This window comes from Rattus norvegicus, chromosome 19 (genome assembly GCF_036323735.1).
Source record: "Rattus norvegicus strain BN/NHsdMcwi chromosome 19, GRCr8, whole genome shotgun sequence".
Lineage (NCBI taxonomy): Eukaryota > Metazoa > Chordata > Mammalia > Rodentia > Muridae > Rattus > Rattus norvegicus.
The window spans coordinates 10,528,972-10,552,774 of record NC_086037.1 but is presented as its reverse complement, the minus strand read 5'-3'; the positions used below and the strand labels follow the sequence as shown (position 1 = coordinate 10,552,774).

The 23,803-nt window shown below is 47.7% G+C and overlaps 1 protein-coding gene and 1 pseudogene across 11 annotated transcripts in view; one reads left to right on the top strand and one right to left on the bottom strand.

The window, feature by feature from the left end:
* The window catches only part of Nlrc5 (NLR family, CARD domain containing 5), a 103,623-nt gene that overhangs the window by 34,449 nt on the left and 45,371 nt on the right, over nt 1-23,803 (top strand). For 5 of the 11 annotated variants that reach the window (XR_005496893.2, XM_039098152.2, XM_039098156.2 and 2 more), the window contains 11 exons: nt 9,486-9,598; nt 13,057-13,360; nt 13,967-14,026; nt 14,528-14,596; nt 15,557-17,228; nt 19,199-19,282; nt 19,422-19,505; nt 21,371-21,454; nt 21,559-21,648; nt 22,113-22,172; nt 23,513-23,575. Coding sequence is in view for 10 of the 11 variants with exons in the window: in XM_039098152.2 (XP_038954080.1) it covers nt 13,069-13,360; nt 13,967-14,026; nt 14,528-14,596; nt 15,557-17,228; nt 19,199-19,282; nt 19,422-19,505; nt 21,371-21,454; nt 21,559-21,648; nt 22,113-22,172; nt 23,513-23,575 (2,558 nt within the window). In the remaining variant the exon portion in view is untranslated. Of the gene's footprint in view, nt 1-4,315; nt 4,486-9,485; nt 9,599-13,056; nt 13,361-13,966; nt 14,027-14,527; nt 14,597-15,556; nt 17,229-19,198; nt 19,283-19,421; nt 19,506-21,370; nt 21,455-21,558; nt 21,649-22,112; nt 22,173-23,512; nt 23,576-23,803 lie in introns of those variants that run through there. The other 6 variants (XM_039098155.2, XM_039098154.2, XM_063278888.1 and 3 more) reach the window with 4 other exon arrangements.
* Nucleotides 5,007-5,409, bottom strand: LOC108348891 (60S ribosomal protein L36 pseudogene; annotated as a pseudogene).

Sequence of the window (23,803 nt, the reverse complement as noted above, 5' to 3'; positions counted from 1 at the left end):
ATAGCCAGAACTACATAGAGAAACCCCAAGAAACAAAACAAAACAAACCAAAATACAGTTGTGCAACCTGTAGTCTGAGCACTTGGGAGGCAAGAATGGGTTATGAGTTCAAAGCTTACCAGGCAACACGAATTATTTAGGGAGATCCTATTTCAAGTCAACCAGTCAATTGTCAAAGAATTTTTTTTCTTCCAAAAATTTAAATTAAGTGTAATTACATTATTTTCCCTTCTGTCCTCTTGTCAATCTCAAGCCACCCCAGCCCCACTTGCTTCCTCTTAAATTTATGACCTCAATGGAAGTTGTGGTACACATACCTTTAATCCCAGCATTTGGCAGGCAAAGGCAGGTAGATCTCTGTGAATCTGAGGCTAGCCTGGTCTCCATAGCTGTTTTAATTTAGGGTTTTCATTGCTGTGAAGAAGAGACACCATGACCAAGGCAACTCTTATAAAGGACAACATTTAATTGTGGCTGGCTTACAGGATCAGAAGTTCAGTCCGTTATCATCAAGGCAGGAGCATGGCAGTGTCCAGGCAGGCATGGCGCTAAAGGAGCTGAGAGTTCCACACCTTGATCTGAAGACAGTCCAAAAGGAAACTGGCTTGTCAATGACGGGGGTGCGGAGGGTACCTGGAAGAGAATGGGGGACAAGAGACGTGAAGAAGGACGCCAGGACAAGAGTCTGATCAAGGCGACAATTTTATTTTTCCCCAAGGCTGAATTTATACCATAACATGGGTAACAGAGGGAGGGGGGACGTAAGAAACCTTTACGCAGGCCAAGGACACAGTATTTGTGTGGTCAGGGAATCGGCTGATGTTGACAGGATGTCAGAAAGGTCACAGGTTTGTCATATCTATTAGTCAGCAGGATGTTGGTTTTTCAGAAAGGTTACAGGTCATCACATTGGGTATCTTAATGTCAGACGTTATCATATGATTATTCATCTTGACCACCACATTTGTATTAGTCTTCTGCAGCTGGCTGGGGATTTTCCATGAGCCCAGTCATACTTAACGCTAACCATAATAATAACATCAATAATGGAGGGCTTCAAGGGCATCGCTCCCAACACTGGCTCTTCTAGGCATTGAGGAAGAGGGTCTCAGAGCCTACCCCCATAGTGACACACTTCCTGCAACAAGACCACACCTCCTAATAGCACCACTCTCTGGGCCAAGCATATTCAAATCACCACATTAGCCAAGGAGGATACATAGAAAGACAGTGACTCAAAAAAAAAAAAAAAGAAAGAAAGAAAGAAAGAAAGAAAGAAAGAAAAAGAAAGGAAAAGAAAAGAAAAGAAAAAGAAATCCATGTCCTTTAATTTTTTTGGTTTTTTGGTTTTTTGGTTTTTTGGTTTTTTGGTTTTTCCGGAGCTGAGGACCGAACCCAGGGCCTTGTGCTTGCTAGGCAAGCGCTCTACCACTGAGCTAAATCCCCAACCCCTCCTCTTTTCCTTTAATTATTATTGTTACACATATATGCATGAGTACATAAATACAACCTGTTTATTTAGTGTTACTTGTATGTATATGATTTCAGAGCTGATCATCTGGGATTGGGTAACTAGTTGCAGGGTTCATCCCCAATTCTCCCTGTCTTAGTTAGGGTTTTATTGCTGTGAAGAGACCCATGACCACAGCAACTCTTATAAAGGAAAACCCTGGCTTGAGCATTTGAAACCAGTATTGATCACTCTAACAGGCCCACACCTGCTCCAACAAGGTCACACCTCCTAATAGTGCCGCTCCCTATGACTCTATGGGGGTCACTTCTATTCAAACAACCACATTCCTCTCTGTCCTTCGTGGGCTTGTAGCCATATCATAAACGCAAAACTGCATTCAGTCCAACTTAAAAAGTCCCCATAGTCTGTCAGAGTCTCAACAGGTAAGTCTAAAGTTCAAAGTCTCTTCTGAGACTCACGGCATTCTCTTAACTTTAATCCCCCATAAAATTAAAGTCAAAGAGCAGATCACAGAGTTCTAACATACAACGGCACAGAATACACACAGCCATTCCACAGGGGAAAAAAGTGAGGAAATCCTGAACGAAAGCAAGACTGAAAACCAGCCGGGCAGACTCCAAGCTCTCTGCATCTCCATGTCTGATGTCAAAACACCCCTCAGCTCTCCAACTCCTTTCATCACTGTTGATGGCAACACACTTCCCTCTTGGGCTCGTTCTACCCTGATAGCAGCTTTCCTTGGCAGGCACCACAGAGCTCTGGCATCTTCCACATTTTGGGGTCTCCAAGGCAATCCATGCTTCACGGCTTCGTGCAGTGACCTCTCTAGGCCTCCATGCAGGGACACCCTTGCCCTCCATAGCTTCCCTTAGTCTAGAGGGTCATTCTGTAACCCCTTTCTTGTATCCTTGATGTGGCCCAAGCTGCCAGGTTCTGCTGTATGCTTGGGCTGGAACATGGCTTCCTCATTCAAACACATCTTCACCAGCTTTCTGCTTTTTGATGGTTTCCTTCACTGCTTATGCTTGGATGTCCTGGGACTCAATCTGTAGACCAGGCTGGCCTCCAATTCAAAATCTGCCTGCCGTTACAAACAGCCCTAAGCTTTTTAAAAATTCCTTTCACAGTTGGAAGCTTCGCTGGGTATGGTCTTGCCCTGAGGTCACCACTCCCTGTATTCCCTTTAGCATCCGGCATTTCTTTAATCTCCTGAGTAGAGGACTTATTTCCATTTCACTTCCTGGTACCTCTTTTCTCCTCAGACTGTACATTTCAATGTTGTCCTTGCTCAGCTTACTCCTTTTCATTATAGATCTCCATAAGCGTGGCCACTAATAACCAAGCAACACAGCCAATACTCGGCTGTCTGGAAATCTCCTCGCCAAACCTGCTAATCCATCACTTTCAATATAACTAACGTTCTTCTCCTCTGAAACCTCTTGAGCTGGGCACTCGCTGTTCAAATCATGATCAGCACCACTGCCTCCTATACCTCATTAAGTCCCGCTTGAAACACTCACCTGCTTTTCTAATCCAAAGTCCACATTCCTTCTAACAAAAGTATGGTCGGGTGGATCATACCAATGCTACAGTCCCTCGTCCCGACTTCTGTCTTAGTTGGGGTTTTATTGCTAGGAAAAGACACCATGACCATGGCAACTCTTACAAAGGAAAGTATTTAACTGAGGCTGGCTTTCAGTTCAAAAGTTTAGCCCATGATCATCATGGCAGGCAAACATGGTGTTAGAGAGATAGCTGAGAGTTTGACATCCGGATCCACAGGTAGCAAGAAGAGAAAGTGACACTGGGCTTGGCTTGAGTAATTGAAATCTCAAAGTCCACCTCCCGTGACACACATCCTCCAACAAGGCCACAACTACTAATAGCACCTCTCCCGGAAAGACTATGGGAGCCATTTTCATTCAAACTATGACAGTCTGTCTCTCAGCATTTCCTAATTGCCTGCAGGTGTCTATGGGTAAGTTCCCTGAGATTTCCCCTTTCATGCAGCCCCTCTATTGGTGTTGTAACTTGTTCAGGTCTTGTTTAATAGCCACACTATTGAGGTATCATGGGCGTAGCTTCCCTGTCATTTCTAGAAGACAGTCTCAGCAGACTTTCCGGTCCTCTGTCTCTTACAATCTTTCTTCCCCTCTTAGCTACTGACCTATTTATTACTGCAAAGAGGCACCAAGACCAAGGAAACTCTTATAAAAGAAAGCACTCTGAGATGGAAACTTGTGGGTTCTTTGGAAAGTCAGTTATGTCAAAGAATGTTTTGCTGACGTAGACACAGGTGAAAGGATATTTCACTGGGGCAGACCCTTGAAGGGACATTCATTGCTGAAGCACACACAGGTGGAAAGGATGTTTTGCTAAAGCAAGTACCTGAAAGGACTCAAGGATTCTTCACTAATGAGATGCATGTATTGTTTGCCTTGCAATGCATGGCTGAGCTGTTTGTTGTGACTCCGTAGAAAGAAAAGCACCGAAACAACTTCTGGTGGTGCTCTGTCGCCACTTCTGTGGACTCAGGCCGATTGGCAGAGTAATGTCAGCTGATACAAACTCCCATAGAATTTGCTAAGACAGACTCAGGTGCCCAGGCAAGACACATGGTGAGGTTAGACCCTTGGAGGACACGTGACGTTTGGAGGGAGTATAAATAGGACTCAGTAGACAGTGATAGGGTCTTGCTTACATAGCTAGCTCTATAATACTTTTTGGTCTTGTGTCTTCACTGAGAGAGACACAGCTGAGAACTTCTCCTGGTGTCCCTGCTGGTCCTGGTCCTCCTGCTGACTCGTGCTGATTCAGCTGAGGCCTGGCTGTTTCTTCTAGGTCATGTCACCACTGCTGATTCATATTTGCTCTCCCAATATTACCAAACCGGACTGCTGGTACATTCATAAAGAGTTTGCAAGTGGATCGAGCTGCCACCCCTGTGAACTGAACTGCTGATTTCCTGACAACACAGATGAGATTTGCTCCAAAGAACCATTTCTAAACAGGTCCACTTCCCCCATATCCTAATAACCTTTCTTTCCCACTACCTCTAGCAGTTGGTGGGCTAGAAGGGAGGCTAACATGTTTAAGAACCCATATTAAAAGAAGGACAATAAAAATTTAAAACTACAGTATTTAATTGGTGGGAGAGGGGCTTGCTAATAGATTTTGAAGATTAATTCATAATCATCAGGGTGAGGAGCAGACAAGCATGGTGCCGGTGCTGGCACTGGAACTGAAAGCTTTACATTCTGATCTGCAGGGAGAGATAATGAGGCAGAGGCAGAGGCAGAGGCAGAGGCAGAGGCAGGGGCAGAGGCAGGGGCAGGGGCAGGGGCAGGGGCAGGGGCAGGGGCAGGGGCAGGGGCAGGGGCAGGGGCAGGGGGAGGGGCAGGGGGAGGGGGAGAGAGAGAGAGAGAGAGAGAGAGAGAGAGAGAGAGAGAGAGAGAGAGAGAGAGAGAGAAACAGTCAGGCAGGCAAGCAGGCTGGGCTTGGCATGAGCTTTTTTTTTTTTTTTTTTTTTTTTTTTTAAGAACCATCTTTTATTGGGGGAGGGGTCATCAATCCTTCTTGGCCGCCGCCTTCCGCATGGCTGCCAGCACGTTGCTCAGCTCCTCCCTCTTTCTCTTGGCGCGGATGTGCGTGCCCACCCTCTTCTTGATAAACTTGAGTGCTCACTTGTCCTTGGACACCTTGAGCAGCTCCATGGCACGCCGCTCGTAGGGCGCGAAGCCGCACACCTCCCGGATCATATCTCGCACGAACTTGGTGTGCTTGGTGAGGCGCCCGCGGCGGCGGCTGTGTCTCGGCTTGCTGACGTTTTTCGTCACTTTGTGGCCTTTGTTGAGGCCCACGGCCATGGGGTAGCGCAGGGCCATGGCTGCAGCTTTCCGATGGCGGCCGGACCGGCATGAGCTTTTGAAACTCCAAAGCCCACCCTCAATGACACAATGCTCCAACAAGACTGTGCCTTATAATCCTTTCCAAACAGTTCCACTAACTAGTGACCAAGCATTCAAACACAAATATACAAGATGGGAAGCATTCTCATTCAAACCCCTGCATTCTTCTTTCACAATGTTCTCAGAACCTTAGGTGTGAGAGTTGTGTTATAGATGTATCAATTAGGTCTGGGGACCACACAGTCAGTTGTTCTATACATTTTGAACAGTCGTGTAATGATCACTATCTGCTGCAAAGATAACTTGTCTCTTTGATTGCCAGGGAAAGCTACATTCATCTATGGGTATACGGATATGTACTTAGAATGCAGTTAGAAATTACTCTGGCTTAGTAGAGCATCAGTACTGAAGTCTATGAGGTCAAAGCTTTTTAAAATTTATGTTTCTTTAGTAGCATGCCTGGAATACTGTCCATATCACGACTCATCTAGCCATTGTCTTTCTAGTAGCTGCATCCTATGTGTGCATCAATTCACCTCCTGTTGATGAGCGCGCGTGCACGTGCACACACACACACTTGCCCTAAGCTGCGGTAGCAAGAGATCAATCATCATTGTGTTTTATACTGGAATTCTGACAACCTGCATTCCAATCCCTTGAGTTTGGGCAAGCAAACTATTTAGCCCCTCTCTCTCCCTGCTCCCAGCTGAATGACACATTGTAAACATCTACCTTGAAGGCCAGCTCTTGAGCATTTCCTGTCTCTGTCCCCGAGAGTCCTGTTACTATGTGCCAAGGATACTTCAAACATTTTACAGAACAGCTTGGAGGCCCTTACCCTAAATACACATAAGGTCACTAACCGTGTTTTACTTTTTTATGTCACATATGCTACCGTATCTCACAGTGATCAGTGCCACAAAGCAGATGCTAAGTGGAAGGGCCTTTGGCTTATCTTCATTGCTGGATTCCTATTGTGGTTTGGATTCCTTCCTAAGCTAACCTGGAGACTAATGTAGCTCATTCATTTCGGAGGTGATCCTATGGGGACACACACTGTGAGGACAGAAAGTGGAGACAGGAGAGGCCAGGCATCCCAGGGGTGCATCACTTAGTAAGTACTGTGGGTCACGGGAGCCTGCCTAATGAGGAAGGAGTCGGATGTTTACACATCTACTCTCAGCGTCCCTTGGCTAAGGAGACAAATTAAGTCCTTGGCCTCCAGCCGAAGCATGTGTGTAGGTAGTCAGAAGTGAGCCAAGGAGGAGCTTTTATGACATCTTCCAAAAAAATGAAGAAGAAGAAGAAGAAGAAGAAGAAGAGGAAGAAGAAGAAGAAGAAGAAGAAGAAGAAGAAGAAGAAGAAGAAAAGAAGAAGAAGAAGAAGAAGAAGAAGAAGAAGAAGAAGAAGAAGAAGAAGAAGAAGAAGAAGAAGAAGAAAAAGAAGAAAAAGAAGAAGAAGAAGAAGAAAAGAAACCACAAGACTCACCCATCAATAGAGGACAGGAAAGTTTATTTCTCAGCCATTCGGGGAATATCAATAACTCCAGGGATCTGTGGCCATGTGACTTGGGGAGCACAGTAATTTACATATAATGACGCTTTGCTGAGCTTTTCTCTGGAGTACTCTTAATGCTCTCCTATCCATTAATATAAAGCACACATGTATTTGTCTTCCCCCTAAACCCTGTCATTGTGTGTTGTTTGCCATGTTTTCTGTGCAGTTGTAGTCTTTCCATGTTTTATTAGAACCATTGCTATACCAGAAAGATCAGCTGTCTCTCATATATAACACCTTTTCCAGTGTGTGGTTTTCATTTTATCATTGTCCTCCCCCCCCAAAAAAAATAGAAAAATTAGTGGATGGTAAGGAATGTTTTATTATAACACATTTGTTCATGTACATTGTTTCCAGTACATTTATTGAGGTGTGGAGCATCTAAGAATGAAAATGAACAATCCGGTCTGAACAGCCAGGGACCAGTTGGGTGTGGGCAGTGTTTTCATAGCTCTTGGGTCTAGACCTAGGAATGGCATAAGCGGCTTTTTGATAAACTTCCAAACTGGTTTCCGAAGTAGTTGTATCATTCCTGCCAGCTGTATAAGAGGGTTCCAGTTCCTCCAAATCCCTATCAACAGAGTCCATCTGTTTCCTTACAGCCAGTCTATATGGATATGAAATGCTATGTTTCCAGGATTTTAAGTTTCAAGCAATTTTAAAACTGTTTGCTTATTAGAGAGAGAGCATGCCATGAGAAAGATAGTGTGTGTGTGTGTGTGTGTGTGTGTGTGTGTGTGTGTGCGCGCACACACGTGTTTGATGTAAGAGTGTGGGTGCCATGTGGAGATCAGAGGACAACTTTGTAGGGTCACTTCTGTCCTTCCAGCTTTACATGGATTCTGGGAATCAACCCAAGGTTCGTGGCAAGCACCTTTGCATGCTGATCCATCTCTCCAGCCCTATGCAAAAATTAAAAAAAAAAACTCACTTAACTAAAAATAATTATTTAGGGGCTAGCAATGGCTCAGTGTTTAAAAACACTTGCTGCTCTTATAAAGGGTTTGAGTTAACTTTCCAAATCTCATGCCAGGGAATCTGATGCCCTCTTCTGACCTCCGAGAGTACCTCATAGACATGTGCATGTGCCCGTGCACAACACATAATTGCACACCACATACATACACAAATAAAAAGCAAAATAAAAGTTTAATAATAGTTCTTTAACTGGTGTGTTGGGAAATTCCATTGATTAGCTAATTTTATGTAATTGGAAGCTCATTTGGGTTCTATTCCATTCCTTTTGCTTGTTTTGTTTTTGTTTTTGTTTTCTATTTTAACCCAAGTTCCATACAGTGTTGGACACTCTATACTTTGGCTATATTTGGGAGCTTTCTCCACGTGCTAACATGTTGATAAAATTGCCTTCTGTCTTTCTGTCTTGTGTGTTCCTCTGGATTGAGCCCAGGATCCTGTGCTTGCTAAATCCATGCATACTCACTGTACACCAAGCTGCAGCCTGAGCCCTAATTCTCTGATTCTAACTGAGAATGGCTCACACTGTACTTACTATTCGCACCCTATTGCCACACATCCTGTTTGTTTGCTCATTTCTCCAAATGCCCATTCTCATCTCATCTCTGGGGTGTTTGGGTCCGTGGCAATGCCTTCTGCCTGGTTTTTTTTCTCCCTTCTACTTTCTGTGGTCACAAGCAGGTGTGTCTTAGTCACTTCAAACTGTTGTAACAGAATATCACAGTCTGGGCGTCACAGTCTCGGAAGCTGGAAAGCCCCAGATCTGGGTGCCAGTGCATCCAGGGAAGGTTCAGAGCAGCTTGCTATGTTTTCATGGGGGTAGAAAGAGACAGTGACTTCCTGTATCTTCTTATAGATACATTTGTGCCACCTTGAAGATCTACCTCACAACTCCGTTACTCCATTAAGTAGAAACATCTCTGAATCTCCTGGTGCTACACTTGCACTGTGGAGAACATTAACTTTGTATCACAGTAAGGTAGACTACCTCTCCGGCTTTACCCTACCCTTCTTCCTTTAGACTGGGTCTTATGTAGCCCAGGCTGACCTTGAACTCACTCTGTAACTGAAGATATTCTTGACTCTTCTGCTGTCATCTTGGAAGTGCTAGGATTATACACCACACACGCATCCCCTGCACTTTTTTGCTGATTAAAAACTTGAAAGTAAAGCTTTAAACTAACTATTAAGAAAGATGGCTTCGAATGTTGACCTCCTGGGGACTTTGTGGGAGAAGACAGAAGCTGGCATTTGTGGTGAGAATTTTGCCACTTTTGGGCAACTGAATGTGCTGGATCCTACTGTGGAATTATGACGCCCAGGCTCTTAGTTAAAGGAGGTAGGGGGCGTTCATCCTGTGTTCCTAGTTGGGCAGGATGGCAGCAGGATGGCTGGGCAGTGCCAACTCCAGGAACATATAGAACTTAGTTGGGAAGAACTCGAATGATGTTGGAAGATGAAGGACCTTTGCAGGTTAAGTGTCGTCTGAGTCAGGGACGGAGTCCTGGACACAGCATGGTTCCTCTTGGGTTTGGAAGAGGGGGAGAACACTCTGTTTTCTCTCCCTTTAGGACCTGAACTACAGAAACATCCTATAAACTAAGGGTCAGAAGACAAGGAACAGACACCCAGGAGACCCCGTATATGGGTATACCAGGCCATCTATCATGATCCAAGAAGCCAGGTAAGTGGGTTTTCCTCCCTCTCTCTTTTCCTTTTCTCTCCCATCTATTCCTTCCCTCTCATCCTGTGGCCAAGACTCCCAACCCCACTTCCCTGTGTCCCTGGTCAGCTGTACCCTTTTGTGCTATAGATGGAAACCAAGAGTGGACAAGGGATTCTGTTCTGTAGCTGGCATTTGCTAGTTTGTAGGTTCCTTTCTCTCTTCTGTCCTTTCCCACCCCTTTAATTCTTCCCTTTCAACCCCCTATCCCTAGACGGGAGAGAAGAGAGGATAGAGGGAAAGGGGGCGGTGTTATCATTAGACTACTTCCTGTTGATTAGGGGCATTGAGTTCCTTGGGGCAAGTTTGTTCTTCACCACCTCCTCCTCTCCCTCCCCTTCCCTCTCCTCCTCCCCCTCCCTCCTCCTCCTCCACTACTACTACTTCTTCTCCTCCTTCTCCTCCTCCTCCTCCTTCTCCTCTTTCTTCTTCCTCCCCCTCTTCCCCTCCCCTCCCCCCCTCCTCTTCCTCCTCCTCCTCTTCTTCCTCCTCCTCTCCCTCTCCCTCCCCCTCCTCCCCCTCTCCCCCTCTTCCCCCTCTTCTTGTTTCCTTTCTGCACAGAGCTACTTAACAAACTGCAACCAACAGCAGCCCTCCCTCTCAGGGCCCTGGCATTTATAAATCCTCTGAAGTCTCCAAATTCCCAATGTCACACACTCATACAAACTGTCTGCAGCTGGCAAAACCACGCCCCTGCCAAAGCGTGAGGTAATCATAGTCAGTTGCTGGGGAGCAGCCCCATATCCCACAGAATGATTACATATTAAACAAAAACGTATTCTGGGTTTTTTTGTTTTTGTTTTTGTGTGTGTGGGTTTTTTGAATATTTTTTATTTACATTTCAAATGTTATTCCCTTTCCCAGTTTCCTGACCATAAGCCCCCTATCCCATTCCCCTCCCCTTCTTCTATAGGGTGTTCCCCCTCCCCAACCACCCCCATTCCCACCTCCCACTCTGCACGGGGGGGGGAGTGGGGGGGTGTCCAGCCTTGGCAGGACCATGGGCTTCTCCTCCCATTGCTGCCCAACAAGGCCATCCTCTGCTTTTTACAAAAACTAAAATTACAAAATTCTTACGACAGAATTCTTCTAGTCCTAGCTCCTGGAGTGCCAAAGATCTGGGCAGGGCTGACAGATACATAGTTTACAGGTTCAGTCCCTGAGAACTACAGCCTTAGAAGCCAGAGACTTAGAGGTCTACATATCGGAGTAGAGGCTTTGGCTTTGCGCTTGGTTACTGGGTGCTAAGCAGCTTATGTAGCCCTTAGCCCTCTGCAGCAGCTGGGGGCAGATATGGTTGGTGTCCTCTCTGAACGTGTGAAACGCCTGGCTTTTACTAGTGTAAATCACTCTAGCCCTTGAGTATCCAGATACAACAACCTTGCCCTGGGCCACCATTCAGCATGAGAATGAAGGCATAGACTATCTCCAGGAGCTTCAGGCTTTGAATCTACCTATCTAAAATGGCTTGTTCTTACCTTTGAGTCAGCAGGGAGACACTATCTCACGCTGCCTTGGTGCTCAATGGAAGGCTTCTCTGGAGTGATCCTTTCTTGCCTACTGTGGTTATCCTCATTGGTAGAGAGGCCTGGGCTGGTGACACGGAAGCCAGGTGGCGGTGGAGGTGACGGCAGCTGCAGCCTTGGAGGAAGCAGTGGCTGCAGCAGGAGAGGCAGGAACACTGCTGAAGAGTTCCAGATGGAGGCTAGGGACAGAGATAGTGGAGAGCAGAGGCAGCAGAGATGACAAAGGACTGCAGAAGCAGCTGAAGCAGGGCCTCCTGGAGCAGGAGCCAGGCCTCTTACAACTGGCGGGCTCAACTGTCCTCCAGGCGGCTATGAAGTTTTCAAGCAACCATAATGGCAATCCTGTTGGTTGCCAAGAGAAGGGTGGCTCAGTGGTCAGGTTCCCACACAAAGCAATCAGGCACAAGGAAGGGTCTCACGGTCGAGGCTCCCCATACACTTAGCTTATTTGAAAGTAAACATGAAGTCCAAACGTTGACACTCCTTTTCCCCTCCTTTTTCAATTAATTTTTTTCATATAATCTGATCAGGTCCCGGGTTTAGATCCGAGCACCACATCAGATGGCTCAGAACTGCTTTGGAACTCCAGCTCCAGAGAGCCCAATGACCTCTTCTAGCCTGTGCAGGTGTCCACACACATGTGGTACACAGTCACACAGACCGCACATACGCATAAACAAAAAATAAAACTAAATCTTTAGAAAGAGACTAGCAGAGAAAGAGAGAGAGAGAGAGAGAGAGAGAGAGAGAGAGAGAGAGAGAGAGAGAGAGCAGATGTTTTGTGTTAGTTAAGACTTCAGTCCAGGGGTTGGAGATTTAGCTCAGTGGTAGAGCGCTTGCCTAGCAAGCGCAAGGCCCTGGGTTCGGTCCCCAGCTCCGAAAAAAAGAAGAAGAAAAAAAAAAAGACCTCAGTTCATTATAAGCAGAAATCCTTAAATGCATTTCAAACCAAATAGAAAAGTATTTCTCAGTCATATAATAGTAAGGTACAGTCATACATTCCAGGGAAGATAAGCGGCTTTACCCACACATTTCTCTTCACCGGCTTCTACCTCATGACCCAACATAGCTGCCCAAGGGCTAGCCATCCTGTTAACATTCTGGTTAACCAGGAAGAAGCAAAGGAAGGCAGATAACATTTTACCTGCATCTCACGGGCCAATCCCCACACAATGAGGCTGCATCTACCTGGGGATCAGGTCTATTCTGGGCGATCAGGGAAGAGTTGGGAGTTACAGTACTAACAGAGGAAGAAAGGACAGTATTAGGGGATGGCTAGATGACTTTGCCATGAAATTAACCCAGCCTGAAAGCAGCACCCGTGGTCCATGAGACCAGCATCCTTAGAGACCTGTGTACTTTGATGAGCTGAGAGTGAATTCTGCTTAGCCAGGGTATAGTTAAGGATTGGAAGCGGGTCCGTCTCTGAAGTTGATCATGAGCAGATGACATCAGCACACTGTGGAGAGGCCAAGTTATTTTTCTGTTGCTGTAATGGATGCACTGACAACAAAGAAAGGAGTCTTCTGTCCCACAGCTCACGGGTGGAGCCCATCACCTGGGAAGCCAATGTGGCCGAGGCTTGACGTTGCCGGTTACATTGAATCCATTGTCAGGAAGCAGAGTGTGATAGATGCTACGGCCCAGATCTCTTCCGTCACCTCATGTGGTCCAGGGAATTGTGCTATCCACAGCCAAAATGGACCTTTCCGCATCCATTATGCAGGGCAGGCAATCCTCTGCAAGTTCAGCCAGAGGCTCCTCTCCCCGATGATTCTAGATTCAGCTGGGTTGACAGCTAACATCACATAAATCCTCACAGGCCACTCACTCCAGCCCGCCTGCCCCCTACTCACCTACTCCCAGTTCATCTGCCTCCGTTCCTCTCCACAGGGCCAGCTTCTGATGGACGCCGAGAGCTATCGGCTGGGCAATGAGAACCTATGGGCCTGGCTGGTGGAGCTGCTGAGCAAAAAACCAGAATGGCTGAGTGCCAAGGTCAGGTTCTTCCTCCCTACCCTGGACCCGGACTGCAGCAATGAGGCCCCCATCTCTGAGGTCACTCACCATCAGCTCAACAGGCTGTTTGCCCAAGGCCCGGCCACCTGGGAGTCTTTCATCTACACTCTGTGCATCGAGCTTGAAGTGCCTCTAAGCTTGGAGGTACCACTGCTGAGCATCTGGGGCCAAAAGGATGGTAAGGGCTCACACGGGAGGTTCAGGGCTTGCCAGCACAGCCTTGTGCTCTGACGAGCTTCAGAACCCTCAGCGATGCATCCGGTCACACAGAGAGGACATAGGAGAGCCATACGTTCCCAAGCCTTTGGTGGCCAAAAGGCTTCCTTCTGCAGGGCAGCCAGAAGACCTCCGGGCCTCTGATAATAAGCAGGAAAGTTTGGCTGCTCCATTCAGCACTCCCTTGAGCACAGCGCTGAGGAGAAGCACATGATACTTAGACAGAAACCATGAGCTCAACCAGTGTAGAGGTGGGAGGAACACACTTATACATACATGAGCAGACAGCACACACATGCATGTGGGCACATGTTCACACAGACAAGTATCCTTACTGACATGTGCACTTGTATACACCACACACACACACACACACACACACACACACACACACACACACACTTCTGCCCATTGCTGTCTGCAGAGTGTTCCACCCGCTTCCCTAGCAGATGACTGGGTGTCAGTTTCACAGTTTTACAGACACCGCTCAGAGCTACCCATGCACCCAATATCCACAAGACACTGTATCCCGTATCGCCAATGGTATATGTCCTGTTCTACCTTACAGAATTCTCTAAGCAGCTAGGAGCGTGTGAGGAGAGCCATCCTGGACCTGAGCTGCACCATGGTAAGATTTGGGGGTAGGGCTTGGTGTGTCAGCTGAACTGCTCAGTCTGCACCTTAGTCTAGGGGTGGCCACTATGTCTACTCTACACGTGGGCCAAGCCCCGTTTCACCCCTCTATGTGACGTCCAAGGCTTGCCCCACTGCCTTAAAGCCAGGGAATATAATTTGGAGCCCCAAAAGAGACTATGACTGGTCTCACCCCTCCAGATCCCTTGTCAGATGTCACCTAGGGAGCCTTCTTGTGCCTCTGTCCCCATTTCATGGAATTGCAAGAAGGCAGGTATCATGCCGTGATTTTGATGTAGATTGCCGTCAACTTGATAATCAGAAGCTTCAGTCTCATAGAACCTGTGCCTTCCCTAATGGTGCTTAAAATGCCCTGCCGTGGGCTTCCTTAGAGCCTGGATCTTCCAATTGAAATTATAGGAATAGCCTTCCACGACCTCATACTTCTCTGCTTGGGCCCCCACTTTCTCCCTCATGCCTTCACTTTTTCCTCCAGGTGTCAAGCGTCCTTTTCAGAGCTACGGGTCCTCACCCCGCAGGAAGCACAGCAGGAAGCAGCAGCTCGGTGAGTAGGAACCCCAGTGTAGGACTGGGCTGCCCTGAGGTTGATCACAGATCCTGGGCCTTGCCCCTGGTTGAAAAGACCCAGTGGCTTGTTTTCCAAGCCTCCAAGAGAGAAAGACCATAGGTCCTGAATGAGCAGAGGAGGAGAGGGAATATTTCAAGGGCAGATTTGTCATCTGGGCTCTTCCAAACTGTCCTCAAGGTTGTGGGAGCACCGGGGTGGTAACCAATGTGGCCTCAGACCCAGGTCTCGGGGCATGTTGGGGGTGAGAGAGGATGGCGGGGATGAAGGTGTCTTGGAGAACCTCCAGGCTGGAGGCCCATAGAGACACAGGGCACTGAGGCTAGGCTGTGGGGAAGAAGAGAGGGGAAACAGCCTTTATCTTCCACCAGTGGTTTAGAATAGTCTACCAACCATGGGCATAACCCAAAGAGTCACATCTGTACAAAACAGGCCATTACCTCAGTCCTTTCTCAGGGAGGGGTCAGAGCTGAGTCTTTCCAATGACCTAGGAAGGAAGAAATATAACATTTGTCATAGTGTAAGCCCAGTTCCCGTGGTTTGATTGACTGGTCCAAAGCCTGTGATTTGTTGGCGCCTCCTCTCAAGGGAAGGATGCCTTTGCCCTCTTAAAACCGATTCCCATAGATGTTGCAAAGCAAGCCTCTGCCCCAGCTTACTGAAAACTACATCACTTGTATTGCCCTGGAAGAGAGAGGTGTGACCCAAGGGCCCATCCCCACCTCCCTGGGTAAGAGGCTGCTACGGGGGCCTCGACTGCTATGCAACCAGTTCCTATGGGTATATGCACAGCCTAAGACTCTCCATTGTGACCTTAACACTTGTTCCCATGCACACATAGCTGGGGACTAAAGACAGCAGTGGCCTGATCCTGGGGTTCCAGGACATATATCAAGTGTGAGAACTTCTATTCTCATGTCCTTCCTGTGTCCCTTGCAGAGTTGGTCAAGAAGTACCTGAAGCTCCTGAGGACCTCTGCCCAACAGTGCCATGGCGGCCAATGCCCAGGAGCATGGAATGCTCGTGACTCCCCACAGACCTACATCCCCCCAATTGTTCAGTGGAGTGGGACTTCAGCACCCTTGGATGCTCAAGAGGGAGCCAGGATAGGAGGAGACCCTGAAGCAGCAGACAGCACCGATGTGAGCATCCATGATCTCTTCAACTTCAAGGCCCACAAGGGACCTCGAGTGACAGTAGTTCTGGGAAAGGCCGGGATGGGTAAGACCACCCTGGCACATCGGCTCCACTGGAGGTGGGCTCACGGTCAGCTGGACCGCTTCCAGGCCGTGTTCCTTTTGGAGTTCCGCCAGCTCAACATGATCACACAGTTGCTGACACTGCCCCAGCTCCTCTTTGATCTGTACTTGAGTCCAGAGTCAGACGATGCGGATGCCGTTTGGCAGTACCTGGAAGAGAATGCCCACCAAATCCTACTGATCTTTGACGGGTTGGATGAGGCTCTCCACACTGATTCCGTGGGTACTGACAATGCGGGCTCGGCCCTCACCCTCTTTTCTGAGCTCTGCCACGGGGACCTCCTACCAGGCTGCTGGGTGATGACTACCTCTCGTCCTGGGAAACTGCCTTCCTGCGTGCCCACAGAGGCAGCCATGGTGTACATGTGGGGCTTTGATGGGCTGCGGGTGGAGAAGTATGTCACCCACTTCTTCAGTGACCTTCTCTCTCAGGAACTGGCCTTGAAAGAAATGAGAGCCAATGAACGCCTCCGGGGTATGTGTGCAATACCCGCGTTGTGCAGAGTCGCCTGCTTCTGCCTTCGCTGCAGTCTGCTTTCTGGAAGTTCCCCAGGGCAGTCCTCAGCCCTCCTGCCCACCATAACCCAGTTGTACCTGCAGATGGTGAAAACTTTTAGCTCCAGTGGGACTCTGTCAGCCACATCCTTGTTGGGCCTTGGAAACGTGGCCCTTAGGGGACTGGTCACTGGGAAGGTCATCTTCTCTGTGGAAGACATCCCTCCCCAACTGATGGCCTTGGGAGCTGTCCACAGCCTCCTGACCTCCTTCTGTATCCGTACGCGCTCTGGGCATAAAGAAATAGGCTATGCTTTTGTACACCTCAACCTGCAGGAGTTCTTTGCCGCTCTGTATCTGATGGCCAGTGACACAGTGGACAAAGACACACTCATCAACTATGTCACCCTCAATTCCCACTGGGTGCTGAGGACCAAAGCTAAACCAGGCCTCTCAGACCATCTCCCCACCTTCCTGGCAGGCCTGGCCTCCCACACCTGCCACACATTCCTTTGTCACCTGGCTCAGCAAGACGAAGCCTGGGTGGGCTCCAGGCAGGCCACTGTCATCCAGGTGCTAAGGAAGTTGGCCAGCCGAAAGCTCACAGGGCCAAAGATGGTAGAATTGTATCACTATGTGGCTGAGACCCAGGATCTGGAGCTGGCGAGGTTCGTTGCTCAAAGCCTTCCTTTCGATCTCTCCTTCCACAATTTCCCTCTGACCCGTGCAGACCTGGCTAGCCTGGCCAACATTTTGGAGCACAGGGATGGCCCCATTCACCTGGATTTTGATGGCTGCCCACTGGAGCCCCACTGCCCAGAGGCTCTGGTTGGATGTGGGCAGGTGGAGAATCTCAGGTGAGTCAAGTCAGAAAAGAGGTTGGGAAGGCTGGGGAGAGCACTGTGCTTTGGGAGAGCGGGAGGTCAAGCAGACTGGCAGAAAGACTGGATTCAAGTCTTGACTTTCAGAAAAGAACGTCCTATCCTCATTTGGTGTGCAATATACTGTGCCTTGATCAGGCCCTTGGCATCCAGTTGTACCCTTTGTCTCTTGCCTGTGGCTTCTTGACTCTCATATCTCCCTGGCAATCAGGGACTGGAATGTTGGATATGTGCTGTGCTGCTCAAGGCTGTCTGACCTTGCACAAGTTATGTATTACTTCCCTGAAGGGTATTTCTCCATGCCTACAATGAGTTCACAAGTTAGGAGAGCATTGGGAGAATGTGGTAGAATGATGGATTCTCAACATGGCATCTGGTCCAGAGCCAAGGCTCTATATATCTATCAGATGAAGAAAGCAGAACTACGTGGTTCCAGTGATAAACCTTCCCAGATGCAGTCATGGGGGGAGTCCTGTTGGAGCATGTGTTTACGGAATAGACGAGTCAGGTGGTTCAAGTTGATAGCTAGCTCTATCTTATGCGGTCTTCTTTCCCCCAGCATCCTCACAGGCACCCTAGACACAGGATCAAGGCTAACTCATGTGCGCCCCCTATGTCAGGGAAGAAGGAATATATTTAAAGGTCACCATAGAAGTAGGACACATCCCTTCCAGTCAAATTGCATCACTGAGAACAGAACCACAAGCCACTCTGTGTGTCACTTCTGCCTGGGAAACTACTTCCTGCTATCACTCTTTCTCTTGTTCTTTTCCTGCAAATCAACACCAGGTTTTATTTCCAAGCATATTATATGTGTGAATAGACTGAAAACACATTAGACATTTCAGTATATAATATTAACATTGTAACAAGGCAGCCCAGGGGGGCTGGAGAGATGGCTCAGTGGTTAGGAGCACTGACTGCTCTTCCAGAGGTCCTGAGTTTAATTCCCAGCAACCACATGGTGGCTCACAGCCATCTGTAATGAGATCTGATGCCCTCTTCTGGTGTGCATGAAGACAGCTACAGTGTACTGATATATAATAAATAAATATTAAAAAACAAAACAAAGCAGCCCGCCTGCTAAGATACATTTTATTACTTAAAATCTTTTAATACCAACCATATCTGAAACACTGAACACAATAAAAAAAAGGCGAACAACATGGAAAACAAAATAATCAAGTAAAAAAAAAAGAAGCGGGGTTGGGGATTTAGCTCAGCGGCAGAGCACTTGCCTAGCAAGCGCAAGGCCCTGGGTTCGGTCCCCAGCTCCGAAAAAAAAAAGAAAAAAGAAAAAAAGAAGCAAATCCCCCTTTCCCAGTTAAAAAAGCACACCAGATAACATTTTTTTTTAAAAGAGAGAGGTTAAGGAAAGGGGATAATCTTGGTTTTGAACTGATATAAAGTTGAATGTTTTTAGATCAATTTTGTGAGGTGAAGTGTCCCTCTGCTAAAGTTTCAGCCCACTTTGATAATTAGCTCTTTGCTGTTGTCGCTGTTTCTAAGCGGAGTTTCTCGAGTTTGGGGAGATGGCTCAGTTTGGGGAGGGCTTGCTGTAAAACAACAGGACGTGAGTTCAAGTCCCCAACACCCATGTGAAAGCTGAGTTTCGGGATTCATGAGTGACTTCCCCCCAAAAAGTAATTGATAAAGACCACCAACTTCTCTGGCTGCCACAGCACACACGAGTGATGAACATGCACACTGCATGTTTGCTTGCCATGATTTACGTTAGGCGTGACTGTTTCTCTACGGGTGTGGACAATTGATTTGGCAGACAATGAAACCAATGCTTTAAGCTCTACTTCTTGCTACTCCAACAACCCCAGCTATGATGACTCACGCTACAGTGGTGCCCATTTGTCCCCGTGGACCCCGCCATTGTTGCACTGCCAGTCACCAAGCTCTGCCCGTCAGTGACCCATTTTGCTTCTCTCCTGCAGCTTTAAAAGCAGAAAATGTGGGGATGCCTTTGCAGAAGCCCTGTGCAGGAGCTTGCCTACTATGGGGAGCCTGAAGATGCTGGGGTGAGCCAAGGCTTGCAAGCAAGATATGTAGCTGAGGGTGTCTGGAACACTCTTCCCTGCTTTGTCCTGTGTATACAGATCCCTAGCCAGCCCTCTTCTCCATCCCCATTCCTCTCCACCATCTTTGCTTTCCTTGTAGGTTAACAGGAAGTAAGATTACAGCCCAAGGCATCAGCCACCTGATACAGGCTTTGCCCCTCTGTTCCCAGCTGGAGGAGGTCAGGTGGGTGATCTACAGGAAGACTTCCTTGCCTAGAAGTATCACTTTCCAGGGCTTAGGACACCCCTGGAGCCTGTATATTCCATAAGGGACCAAAACAGAGGGAGACATCAGTCCAAGAGTGAGATGGATTAAATCCAAAAGAACACCTCTCAGACTCCAGCAGGGTGCATATTTGGGGCCACCTTGGAGGATCATGAGTTTGGGGCTCCCTGCCCTTCTTCTGTGAGCCTGGGAAAAGGAGGGATGCAGTGGTTAGGCAGAAGGCGGGTACTGTGGTAAGATGCAGAACTTCGCGTTCCTGCACTTGGCTATACACTTGCAAAAAAAGGACCCGCTTGCCCAGGTCAAGGATGTGTCATACACATATCCACAGATGGGCTTATGTGTGGCGTACACAGGCAGGCTTAGGTGCACCACACACTGGCTGAGCACATCTGCACAGTACACTTCTTGCTTGCGTCTAGAATTGATTGCTCCAGGAAAAGGTGGAACGGCCTTTTTAAAAAAATACTTTAGGGGTTGGGGATTTAGCTCAGTGGCAGAGCGCTTGCCTAGGAAGCGCAAGGCCCTGGGTTCGGTCCCCAGCTCCGAAAAAAAGAACCAAAAAATAAATAAATAAATAAATACTTTAATTTTTTTCCTTTTTTCACTTTTTCAGGTTATAATGTAATTACATCATTTATCCCTTCCATTTCCTCCATCTAAGCCCTCCCACATACCCCTCCTTGATCTCTTTCAGATTCATGGCCTCTTTTTCCACTAGTTGTTATTGTATATACATATATATTGTGTATATATATATATATATGTATTTGTATTTGTATATTCCCAAATATAACCCACTCTCTCTGTACTTGTTGCTTGTTCCCGTGGCTGACCATTTGCTATGGGATAACAAATTGATATGGGTTCCCATGTCTGACCAATTGATATGGGATAGCCAATTGATATGGGGTAACCAATTGATATGGGTTCCCATGGCTGACCATTTGCTATGGGATAACAAATTGATATGGGATAGCCAATTGATATGGGATAACCAATTGATATGGGGTAACCAATTGATATGCTCTTCCCTGAAGATATCTTTTTCCTCCCGTTCTTGACATCCCTCAGTTGCCCATGATTCTTTGTGTGGGGCTGAGGTATCATGGGCTTTAACATGCCTGTCGACGCTGTCCTTGTTAAGCTCATGTTTAGGCAGTCATGTTGGTGAAAGTTTATGAGTGTAGCTTCTGATGTTACTAGGAGACACAGTCTTAGCGAAATCTTCGATCTTCTGTAGTCTTACATAGCTCCTTCCTGGGATTCAGAAAGGGAACCCCTGAATCCAAGCAGGCTCACCTTGGAAGGAGGATACAGCACTTGGAGAATGGAACACGGGCTGGCCAGTCCCTGGTGTTCCCTCTACTGGGTGCCTTCGGGCAGTGATCACTCTGGTTGGAAAGGTTTAAACCATGGCTCTTGTCAAAACTGTCTTTCTTGAGTGGCCTTAATCTTGGTCCCCATTACCCCGTTTATTTATTTATTTATTTATTTGATTTCGATTTCCCTGTTGCTCTCAATCATTCTCACACTGTTTATCCATCTGTCCCTCCATGTGGGATCCAGGTAGGGACAGAGAGATCAGAGAGGTTGTCTTGACCTCTGGTGAGCTGTGGCAGGAGCTAAGACTGGAAGTAGAGTCTTTAGCCTCCCAGAAATACCTCACTCAGCCCCTGGAACCTTGGTGAACTCACGGCTCAGGCACATTGTACACCTAAGCCCAGGGAGCAGACCTCATTTCGTTAGGCTGTCACCCAAGACCTAGGGTTTCCAAGTGCCCATCCCTACAACTGAGGGATTGGGCCTTGGTCTCCCGGCAGTTTGCATGACAACCAGCTCAAGGACCCAGAGGTGCTGAGTCTTGTGGACTTGATCCCTTGCCTGCGGAAGCTCCAGAAGCTTGAGTAAGTGTTCTTACTGCAACCCCTACCCCGCCCCCCAAGTCACACCTTCCTTCATAGCCCACATCAAGGGCATCCACCCTTGACACTCTGCCACAATTATGCAGCCTGAGCCAAAACAGCTTCTGCATGTCAACCCTTCTGTCCTCGGTGAAGGCGGCCATCACATGCCCCACTGTCAGGAAGCTGCAGGTCAGGTGAGCAGATCTTCAAGGTCTTGGGGAGGGGAGTGCAGGATGGGAAAGGAGGGGGTCGCTAGCTCACAAGATCTGTGCGTGCATGCCACACAATCAGCTTACTTCACCACCAGGATCTTTCTCAGGTCTGGTGCACACTAATAGTAACTGGGTAGAAAGTTGAATGGATTGATGGGGTGGACAAACCGCGGAGCTCGGGCATGGCCAAATGAATCGGAGGCGTGTGTCGCTCTCCATGGTTCTGAAAACAAACCAAACCGTCAACCTTACAAAAGCAGGCTCGCTTCAATGGAAGAGGGTTTGTGGCCATGCCGAGCACTCTCCATTTCTCCTGGTCCCCCTATCAGTTCGGAAATAAGCTTTCCCTAAATGACTGTGACGGGGTTGGGTGGCAGCTGGGGAGAGTGGGGTGATGTGCTGTCTTCCAGTTCCTGGTTATCAAGGCTTTGTGTCTCACTCTCTAGGGAATCAGAACTCATCTTTTTTCTGTCCCCGGTCCCAGAGACAGCAACACAGCAGTCAGGGTAAGTAGCCAGAGAGGCATGTGGCCGCAGCTAGTCCTGAGAGAGGATCTAGGCTGAGAGGTGAGAGGCTAGCAAGAAGTGCAGTGGGAAGATTCTCCCTGCTCCTGTGTGCATTCCTGCTCAGGGCTAGCAAAGTGTCTCCCCTTCCTCCCATGTGTCTGTAGCATACCTGACCCCTGGCTTGGGAAGCATCCCCAGGGTCACAGAGTGAGCCAGGCCTGTAGGGAGGATAGGAAGATACTATGCAAAGAGGCTGAAAAATTCTTCAAACTGAAAAAAAGATATATAAATATATATATTTATATATATTTTTATCTATATATAGATAAATGTAGATATATATAGAGAGAGATGTAGATATATATAGATATATATAGATAAATGTAGATATATATAGAGAGATGTAGATATATATAGATAAATGTATATATATATATATATATATATATATATAGAGAGAGAGAGAGAGAGAGAGAGAGAGAGAGAGAAATGATGGCTGCCTTGGTCAACGACACTCCCCCCGCCCCCCGTAGATGCCTAAAGCACGGATACCCATTATGATCGTTACCGGTTCCTGTGACTATTTAAATGAAGTGACTTTCAGTCCGTCCGTTGCATCTACGACCTTTCCAGGGCTGTGCAGTGGCCACAGGTGGCTCCTGTGGCAGATGACACAGTGAAACTTCTGTCATTGCTAAAGGTCCCATTAGACCTGGGATTCTCAATCTTGCTAACGCTGTGACCCTTTAATTCAGTTCCTCGTGCTGCGGTGACCCCAAACTGTAAAATGGTATCGCCGCTACTTCATAACCGTAATTTTGCTACTGTTATAAACTGTGATGTAAATATCTATCTGATAGGCAGGATCTCTGATACGTGACACCTCCCCCAGGGGTCATGACCCACAGGCTAAGAACCACTGTGTCAGACAGTTCCCATCTATAAGCTTATGGCAATTGGCTCATGGTGTAGCCTGAGCTTCTCTACAGTTCCTGGCACTCTCTTTACCTCTTGGGAGAGTGGAATTTGCCTGTGGAAGGCAGCACATGCTCCCTGTCACATCGAAGAGATGTTATCATAATGTCCTTAGGAAATCAAAACTCAAGAGTCTGATGGGTTAAATGGAGGGAAACTGCAAAGCCACACATGGGGGAACCCATATTTGAATAAGGCTCCCTTAGACCTCAAACCCTTTGCTCCTGCTGCTTTGCCTAGGTCAGCCCAAGCGCCTTCCAGCACTCTTTAGCATTAACTCACCGTGAGGGTGCTGTACGATCATCAGCCCTAGGGGCCAAGGGAAGAGGAGGTATCCTGAGCTCAGATAACCTGTTCTTTTTCAGAGCATCAGACGCACAGGGCGAAGATAGCCCGAAGGAAGGACAGAGTCGAAACCTGCAACTCAGGTACCTCAGGAAAGGATAAGGGAGGTAGGGCCCTTTCCCAAGAGAGGAAGAGCAGCCAGGAAGGAATACAGGGGAAGCAGATGGAGGGACAGGGAAAGGCCATTGCATAAGCCACTATATCAACAATAGCTCCAGCTGAACTGACCCATGCTATACATGCGGGGTACTGTATTTAAAGGTCTGTGTCTGGGACCTCCTGGGAACCCTTGTAGGGACGTGGTTAACGAC